The sequence below is a fragment of the Camelus ferus genome, chromosome 2 (assembly GCF_009834535.1).
Source record: "Camelus ferus isolate YT-003-E chromosome 2, BCGSAC_Cfer_1.0, whole genome shotgun sequence".
Lineage (NCBI taxonomy): Eukaryota > Metazoa > Chordata > Mammalia > Artiodactyla > Camelidae > Camelus > Camelus ferus.
The window spans coordinates 104,717,225-104,727,106 of record NC_045697.1 but is presented as its reverse complement, the minus strand read 5'-3'; the positions used below and the strand labels follow the sequence as shown (position 1 = coordinate 104,727,106).

The following is a 9,882-nucleotide window of genomic DNA, read 5'->3' as shown; positions in this document are numbered from 1 at the left end:
AGGGCTTGCTGTTCCACTTGCAGAGCACAAGCAGAGTAGAGTTAGCATAATTCTTAAGGGTTCTAGGATTTTCAGAATATTAATGAGCATTGGCTTTAAGCCACCAGCTTGTGTTGGCCCCAAGAGTCAGTCTGTCCTTTGAAGCTCTGAAACCAGACACTGACTTCTCCTCTCTAGCTATGAAAAGTTCTAGATGGCATATTCTTCCACTATAAGGCTGATTCATTGACATTAAAAATCTGTTTGGTGTAACCACCTTCATGAGTTATCTTAGCTAGATCTTCTGGATAACTTGCTGCAGCTTCTACAATACTACTTGCTCCTTCACCTTGTACTTACTTTCCTCAAACTTCATGAACAAACCTCTGCTAGCTACAGACTTTTCTTCTGCAGCTCCCTCACCTCTCTTAGCCTTCACAGAGTTGAACAGAACTAGGGTATTGCTTTGGATTAGGCTTTGGCTTAAGGGAACGTTCTGGCTGGTTTGATCTTCTGTCCTGACCACCAAAACTTTCTCTGTATCAGCAATAAGGCTGTTTTGCTTTCTTATCATTCGTGTGTTCACTGGAGGAGGACTTTTCATTTCCTTCGAGAACTTTTCCTTTGCATTCCCAGCTTGGCTCACTGACACAGGAGGCCTAGCTTTTAGCCTGTCTCAGCTTTCGACATGCCTTCCTCACTAAGCTTAATCATTTCTAGCTTTTGTTTTACAGTGAGACACGTGATTCTTCCTTTCACTTGAACACTTAGATGCCATTGGAGGGCTATTAATTGGCCCAATTTCAGTATTGTTCTGTCTCAGAGAATAGGGAGGCCAGAGGAAAGGGAGAGAGATGGGGAATAGCCAGTTGATGGAGCAGTCAGAACACACACACCATTTATTATGTTCTCTGTCTTATATGGGCATGGTTCATGGCACCCTAAAACAATTACAATAGTAACATCAAAGATCACTGGTCACAGATTAGCATAAGAAGCATAATAATAATGAAAAAGTTAGAAATACTGTGAGAATTACTAAAATGTGACAGAGACACGAAGTGAGCAAATGCTGTTGGAAAAACAGACTTGCTCTACTTGAGATTGCCACAAACCTTCAGTTTGTAAAGGATGCAGGATCTGTGGAGTGTGATAAAGTGAAACATAATAAAATGAGGTATGCCTGTATCCAGAACCAAAAAATCTTCGTCTTTGCAGAGGTCCTATGTGTGCTTGCTGTGGCCGGCTTTCAACACTCGCCAGACACCTTACAACTCTACCTTAGCCTTTATTTCCTGCTTTCTTAGAGCCTTCAGGGCAGCAGGAGGTGAGAGTTTCAGGCTTTTCTGGGTCTTTCCTGAGCATGCACACAGCCCTAAGTATGAGTTTGGCCTTCTACAGTCTCAGGACTTTGTCAGTTTTGTAAGTTCTTACAGGACACTCATTCCCCAGTCTTTCCTCACAAGCTTTTTGTTTAGTCTACTGTTTGCCCCAGCTATTAACTGACCACCTCAGGCAGCAGCAGCCTATATGACATCAGACTTATAAATATTTTCAACCAACACCCTTGGGATGGACCTTTAGCACTAGGCTAGTTTGGAGTTAGGCAAAATAAAGACATGCCTTTGAGCCATCATTCTAGGGCACCACCAGGCAGATCAGAGAAAATAATCACAATTCTTTTCTCACTCTGGTACCATTTTACAAATAAGGAAATTCAGGTATAGAAGTAAGTAACTTAACTTGTTCAAGATACCTGGGTGGTAAGTGGCAGGGCTAGTATTCAAATTCAGACAGTCTGGCTTCAGTATTTGATCTCACAATCACTGAGCTACAGTATCTCCTTCAAAGCGGGTCTTCCAGAGTCCTCCAATGCAAAGGGTGTAGAAGGCCTATTACAGCAAGCCTAGACTGGGACCGGGGGCTCAGTCTTTTCAAAGTCAATTTGTCTCATCTCTAGCATTTGAAAAGAAAGCCTGTACTTTGATTGTCTAGCTCCCCCAAGGTTGCTACAAAAGTTGTTGATGCGGTATCCTTATCACTTCATTACTTCTAACATTCAATTCTAATTGGCTCAACTATTTCATTTTACCCAGGGAGGACACTGCAAGTAGCCAATCTTGGGGCTTTTAGCCACTGAGGAACCAAAGACCTTTAATTCCTTTACTCAAATAACACATTCTAAACGAAACAACCTCAGTGTTTTGTTTTGCTTTTTAAATAGTTAACCCTATACATTCAACATGACTCTTACCTCCCCCTTTCTAAGGGAGATCTTTAATTAGGATTTAGAACTATTCTCCATATAAATACTTTAAAAAAAAAGTTTACAACACACAGCTATAGGTGTTAGGGAGTCATTAAATGGGAAATTTGCTTTTTAGATGGTTCTAGCTACAGCATGGAAAATGAAAGATTAATTTTAAGGGGTATATGCCTGAAGGCTGGATGATAAAAAAAAAGGCCATTATAACAGACAAGGCAAAAGATCAAAAGAAGATGAATGCAGGCAGTAGTAATAAGCATTGACAGGAGAGAGCAGAGTTTTAAAAATTTAAGAAGAGTCAAACTTGGTAATTTTGTTGGTTATTTTCCATTTGCCCCACAGAACCGTTTTCTACCTTTCTCTGCCCTTCTCTGTACCCTGTAGGGTGGCTGACTCTACAGACTGAATCATCCAAGGTCCCGTACTGGCTGGCTTTGGATTGGGCTCTTTTAAAAGGAGGCAGGTAAGAGACTGGCAGGCAGGGGGATTCTCTCCTCTGCTTGTGGCCACACTTGTATTTAGGTGGCCCCTCTTCCACAGCTACAGCTCTTTCTGGGTTCTGGTAATACAGTCCTCTCCTTCTCCCTCTTCAGGACAAGGGATGGTAATAGCTTCCAGCTGTTGCTGGTCTCCGGGTACCTCATAAATCTTGATGACTCCCTTAATTTCCCTGACCTCCATAAATAGTTCTTTGGTTAAACTCTCTTTAATTAATAAGCCTTTTGAGTCTTTTTTCTGCAGGGACCTGGACTAGTAGTGACTGATGGGGAGTGGGGAGAGGAGTACAAAGAGTTGAGGTGACTCCCAGGTTTAGATTCTTTCCTGTCAAATGGATTTTTAGCATTTTCCTGAATGCTTTGTGAGGACACACTCTGTTCAGATTACTTGGAATCTATCCCTAACACCAACAATTTGATTGGCATTCTCAGAAGGAGATTTAGGCAGTTTCTCCAGAACCACGTATGGTGCCTGGTGTAGAGGAGCACTCAATAAATGGATTTTCTCTCTCATTGTCTGTGAACTCTCCTGTCACATTATTATAGGCCCTTGTGCACTCAAATTTTGAACTCAGCATTGGTCTGGCCATTATTAGTTTTATATCTAACTTTGAGTTCTAGATTTTAAAATGTGTATGGAACAGTTAAAAAGGGCTTTGTAAAACAACAAAAAAAAAATCCTAACTGTAGTGATTTTTTTTAATTGAAGAAATTAGGAATATTTAGCAGTGAGAACGCATTAATGCAAATTCCAATACCAAGCAGTTAGCCGAGGGCTGTAGTGTTTTCTTGACCCAATTACAAAATTTTCTCTCCAACAATTCAATATGATGAACACTCTATTCTTCACCACATAACAATCACTTCAACTCAAAATAATTTAGTTGAGGGAATCTTCACAATTCTTGTTAAGCCATAAACAAAATATATCCCCACTGTCTACACTGCCTTTATGCCTACACTGCATACCCTACATACTTCAAATATCCTAACCACCCCTATAGAAGCCTGCCCTGTATCCTGCACCCCTAGAGTGCACATTAGACTCGCCAGGGAGCTCTTTAAAAATACTCATGCCCAGACTCCACCCCAGGCCAATTAAATCAGCATCTCTGGGTAAGAGACCCAGACACAGATATTGTTTAAAAGCTCCCCCCAATGATCCTAAAATGCACAGAGTTGAGAACAAGGCTCCAAACCATAAAGTAAAGCAAACAAGATCACACAAAAAGATACACATATCCACAGAAGGTATAAACGCAAGATACCTTGTGTCCAGTAAGCTGTTTAACCCTTGTTAATGAACTTCCTAGGAGCTCCCCCCATCCACCCCTGGGCCATTAACCTTCAACTTCTGCACATTGGAAAGTTGACTGAGAGCCCTTTAGTTGGTTTTGCTTCCTTGTTTGACAAATGTGGTTTGTTGACAAGCTGCCCAGAACATAGTAAAAAAACAACCACAATTAAACCTGCCTGAGTCAGCGGTGGTTTTCCCAATCAGTGAGGTTTTTCTTAGAACCCTAAGAGGATAAAAAAAAAGAGCATATAAATGAAGGAATCAAACAGACTCACAGGTAATTAAAGATCACAGTTTTGGTTGTGGAAGGCTGTTGTGAATACAGGAGTGATGCCCTCAATATTTTTAAATAAATCTTTGACTAAGTTTCAAGAAATAAAATCTACATTTGGCATATGTTTTGCATCCTACTTCAGGGTTCTTCCTGATGGAAAACAGGGCTCTTTTGAAAGGAGTGAAAGCTGATGACAATACATACAGTTAACCTTCAGTAAATCTGCATAAACTTGAGCAAATCTAAGTCTCAGGAATGAGGTGATAGAGGAAAATAGTAATTAAAATGTATTTTTTCAGTTTCTTACAGTGAGCAAATGTCCCAGACTGTGTCAGTTTCATTTTTTTTTAAAAAAAGATCTATACTATGTAGTGTCTAAGCTATGATAAACGACAAAGAAATGCAAATAACCTGTGATTTCTCCAACTAGAATAATCACATAGGAACTTGGTGAGACCTAGCAGCTCACAAAGTTATCTGAAGTATTTCACAAGGGGCAGGAAGCATCTCTTGCACACTTCTAGCAGTGGTCATTGCCCACAGGTTGATACTGTGGATGATGAAACAACCCAAGTTGGCTTCTTTTACTCTGTCCTTTCTCCACTTCCTGCCAAGTTTTTCCTCCATCTCAGCCTATATTAACTTGGTAATATGTTCACTTTAAGCGTCATGTAGTCTAGATGCTTTAGGTGGTCCGGTTATCTCAACAAACCAAACAGACCGAAAAACAAAACAAGACAAAAGAAACTCTGCCCTGGGCGGGTGGGCAAAGCACATCTTAGAGTACCAGATAATCTGTAAAGTGAAGTAATTCAGCAGAAGCAGGGACTCACAGCGGTGACTAGAATGATGAAGTCTAAGTGCTTCCCCCACAACAAAAATCTCTGGAGAGAAAGATTGGGAGTTCTCCCTCTGCTTCCTGGAGGGAGATTCCAGAAAATTAAATTTGACTTTTAAAGGATATGAGTTGCAGAGACTTCTGATCATATGCTTAAAAAGGTATTAGGAATCTAATTTTTATTTTACTACCCTAGCTAGGTTTTTAAGTGACTCTAGATAATGCTAACAATACATAGCTGTAAATATATGTGTACATTATATATAAAATGCCTTTTTATCTAGCATCTCATATGATGGTTATATTATTCTTGTGTCCAAAGTAGGAAAGGTAGCTTTGTTAAGCCTTTTTACAAATAATCATTCTTTTTTTCCCCTGTAGGTACCCAATTTATTCATAAAATAATAGTTTAAATACTTATTATTTTTTTCAGTCAGACTTTTTTTTTTCCCTCCCTACAAATAATGACTCTTGAGAGGTTCTTGAATGGGCCAGCTTAGACTAGAATGCACTTTGCACTTTTTTTTTTTCAGTCCAGTGGTCTTTTTGTGTTTGACTACATCCTACTAGCACTAGTCTTTAGCATTTCAGTTGCATGAGGTGGTGGAAGAAATTTGCACATATTGAGGTGTGGAGAATTCATTCTGGCTTACACATGATTTAACTTAAGCTTTATGCTAACTAGAAAAGCCTGTTTTGTGGCCTATTAAACATACATTGTACACCTGTTTTCACCATTAAAGAAAAGGATGCATTAACCAGAAGAAAAATGTCCCTTCTGCAGATAAGAGATAAATGTCTCCCTTCCTGGAACATCAATGCTAGTACTCCTTTGATATAGCTCCCTTTCCAGACACAAAGGCCATACTGACTTTTTAGGTACTTGCTGAAAAAACTTGAAGGGGTGTACCCTAGTCATGTGCCTTGCTTTGACAAGATACAAAACCTTAAACCATGTTTCCTTGGAACAGTTCCTCAGAGCTATTCCTGAGAACTGTTTGTTCTCGGTTTGGCTCAAAAGAAACTCTTATCATAGAGTGATTATTGATGATTCCCCTTGATATATGGAAATCCTGTAAAGTTCAAGTGTAAATTTAGTAGAGAAAGTAGCAGTTGAGAATGAGAGGGAAATAAGGACCATAACTGCTTGGGAAAGTCTGTATGTAAAACCTAGGAGTGGGAGGATGTCATTTCCATTAAAATGAAAAAATATGAGTCCTTATGTTGAGCCAGACTCTGCTAGGTGCAAAGTTAAAAAGTGGTTAAGGACAGACTCTATCTTTGAGGATCTTTCTGACTAGGAGAGCAGGTCACAATCTAGTGATCTGGATTTGAAGAACTGGTTAGGGTTTGCATAGGTATATGCTCAGAGGAAGGGTGGGTCAGATAATTTCAACAGAGAAAGCAAAAAGGCATGTAAATGATGAACTCTGAGAATGCAAGGAGCCCTAAAGTTAGTGTCTGATATGCAAAATGTTCAATTTTCTGTTTCTTGTTAAGTAAAACAGTCACCAGTAACATGTATGAAACCGGTGACATATATGACTTTTTAGCTGTACTTCCTATGCACTCCACACCCCACCCCTTTAAAGTTCCCAATCTATCCCTTAGAGGTTACACTTGAACGTAGAGAAACTTTTTCTATGCATTCATATAACCACTATACACGTGGTGATACACGGAGCAGTGAAATAAATCCTAAGCTCGTTTTGAAGAAAACTGAACAGGTGCTCGGGGACTCGGGTTTGAGCCACGCCTACGCCACGAACTGCTGGGTGATCTCGGGCTAGTATCGTCTCAGGATGCCCCTCTTACCGTCTGTAAGATAAGGAGGATCCAAAAGTCACAGGGTTTTGTGAGGATGACTTAAAATAATGCCAGTGAAAGCATTTCCTCCACCACATCTAGGGGCTTCTGTTCTCCTCGGGTTCTTTCCACTCTCGCTACTCTGACTTTTGGTGCATCCAGACCCAGAGGCCTTAAGCATCACCATAAACGCCTGACCGCCTCTCCTCATACCCACACACGTCCCTCGCGGGCGGGTGCAGCTTTGCGCTGACGGGGTCGGCCGAGCGAGGTCTAGAAGCCGAAGTCACACACTCCTGAAGGCCATGAAGGAGATATAGAAAGCTCGCGATTCAGCCGGATAAACAAGCCCGGCGGGAACCAGACAGAGACCATTAGGGGAAGGGCTCCTAGGCGCACGCGCAGTGGCCGCCCCGCTCCTGCCCTCCCGCGGGAGGGGCGGGCGCGACGTACCCACGTTGGGCGCGCTGACGTCGGAGTAGCGTGCGCCGCCGGCCGGTGGGGGCCGCCGGTAGGGGGTGGGGGCGGGGCTTCTGCCTCGCGGAGGTGGGCACGCTCGCCGCGGCAGAGAGATTACTTCCCTGTACCCGTCCTTGCGCTCCAGTTAGTCTCATGAAAGTGTAGGCATCCAGGCAGTTGGCTCGTTCCGATTACCGAAGCACCCTCCCTTCGGTGATAGGAGCGCAGGTTTTGGGCGGTGACTCGGCCATGCCGAACTCGCGATCCAGGCCCCGCCAGGGCGCTGGGAGTGGTTCGGGGGCAGCCGGGCGAGACGAGCTGGTGTCGCGGTCCTTGCAGAGCGCAGAGCACTGCCTGGGCGCCCAGGACTTCGGCACCGCCTATGCCCACTACCTGCTCGTGCTCAGCCTGGCGCCGGAGCTGAAAGACGATGTGAAGGTGAGGAGAGCCCTTCTTTCTCTTGCTGCAGGCAGAGGGATCCTCTGTTCTTCTCGTATACGTAAATACATATGTAAATAAATTGGGAGGGGGACTGTGAGTGGCTGGTGGTTGCTATTTAATATTTACTTTTCACTCTTGATTCTTTTCTTTTGTTCATAGCCACAACCAGCCTATCAGAAAATACTGTTTGCTCTGTGTATCCAGAGCCATATCACTTCCTACTTTCTCTTTTACTGCTCTGGTTCAAGCTTCAATCATCAGCTGCTGACTTCTGCCATAGGCTCAGGTTCCAATCTAGGCTTTCTCCTGCAGTCTACCTCAACACCGCCAGCGTGAGCTTTTCAGAACAAAAGCCAGATGATGTCATTTCTCTATCTCAAAACTTGTATTTCAATTGCAGTTCGAAAGGTTTTGTTGCAAGTGAAGCCTCAGGTGATCTTTTGTGGCCTCCTACCTCTAATTCTAGCAAGTTCCTGCCCCAGGGCCTTTGCACTTGTCTCTTCTGTTAGGTGTAAGGAAATGTGGGTTTCTGTAGTTGAATTAAGTTCGCAATTAAAGTAATCATTCGATGATGCATTCTTTAAGTTTCATTTATTGGATTTTTTTGGGACAGTTATTCTGTTGAAATGCTGTACATTTTTGTCAAGTTATTCTAGAATCTAAATTTCAAAATGTGATTTAATTTACCTTTGCATTCAGTTTCCAGCCTGAAGCTGCTTTGCTTTATTTCACCCAAGGTTTCTCAACCTCAGCACTGTTGGTATTTTGGATGAGATCTGTGCTGTGGAAAGCTGTCTTGTGCATTGTAGTATGTTTAGCAGCATCCCTGACCTCTACCCAGTAGATATCAGTATCTAGACATCTGTAGTTCACATAAATTTAGGGTAAATTTCAAGACCAGCGAGCCTCAAGGAGGAGAAAGTGTTATGCTGAGATACAGTTTGCTCATCTTGGTAGGCAGAAGTGAAATAATGAATCCATCCAATTGCTGTTTCCTTAAATCTTTGTTCCTTAGTTCCCTCTTGTAAAACAATACTTTTTTTTATATTTAGTGTGTAGTAAAAGTATATCTAAAGTTTGTATTTCAATGCTGGGTGTTCAGTAGGGTTAAGTACCTAGCTGTTTCCTGCAGAACAGTCTCATATTTCTTTGCATGGGCCTCTGCAAAAGAGCTATCTCTTTAATCTTATTTCCTGCTTCTCCCTCTACTCCCATACCCACACTTCAGCCACACCAAGGGACTTAACTATAAACTCCCTGATCCATTTAATATAATCTGTGTTTTTTTCCCCCTCACACTCTAGAATCTTCTTCCTTATCCTTGTTGCTCTAGTAAACTCCATCAAAATTCAGTTTCTGGTATTAACTCTCCTGTATAAAATATGTGCAGATGATATAAAATTTTTCACGAGAAAGCTGAAATGACTACAGCCTTCGCTTTTCCCACTGGGTTGCAGTGTGGAGACTGGAGGGAGGGAGGGGTAGTTGGAGCTGGGGTGACAGTGGGAAGGCTGTTGCTGTAGTCCAGCAAGTGGTTACAAGGGCCGCGTTGCAACAGTCCTGGGAGAGGAGGTGACACACTTAAAGCTATTGAGAGAGAATTGGCTGGGTTTGAAATAAGTAGTACTGGAGTTAAGGTAGCATTATTAGGTGACTTCATGGTCTGAGGTTAGATGGTTCCTTAACCTTATATCCTATGTGAGAGAATATGATGGGTTCAGTTTAGAATATTTTGAATTTTTTCAAAATTGTGTGTTAAATTTCTCTCTATGAAGCCTCTGTGAGGACAAGAACAGGATATATGTTGCTATATATTGCTATTCTTTGCACACTGATCAGGAAGTATTTGAGTTGAGCTAAATTTGAGATGGCTGAGGGTACAATCCCTGGCTGAGATTGTTGCCGGTAGATGTAACCGGTTTCCAGGTTCTTGTCCCGTCCCAGAAAGAATTCAGAGACAAACATGGAGGTTAAGAAAGTAAAGTGAGGATTTATTAAGAGATGGATAGTACATCTAAAGGGGAG

At 42.1% G+C, this 9,882-nt stretch overlaps 1 protein-coding gene across 2 annotated transcripts in view; it reads left to right on the top strand.

Annotated features, from left to right (window-relative positions):
- The first annotated feature begins 7,476 nt into the window (after positions 1–7,476).
- Positions 7,477–9,882, top strand: part of PRMT9 (protein arginine methyltransferase 9) — a 29,501-nt gene continuing 27,095 nt past the window's right edge. The window contains exon 1 of one of the 2 annotated variants that reach the window (XM_006193316.3): positions 7,477–7,854. In XM_006193316.3, the coding sequence (XP_006193378.2) occupies positions 7,666–7,854 (189 nt within the window). In that variant the 5' untranslated portion in view covers positions 7,477–7,665. The remainder of the gene's footprint in view (positions 7,855–9,882) is intronic. The other variant, XM_032464519.1, reaches the window with a different exon arrangement.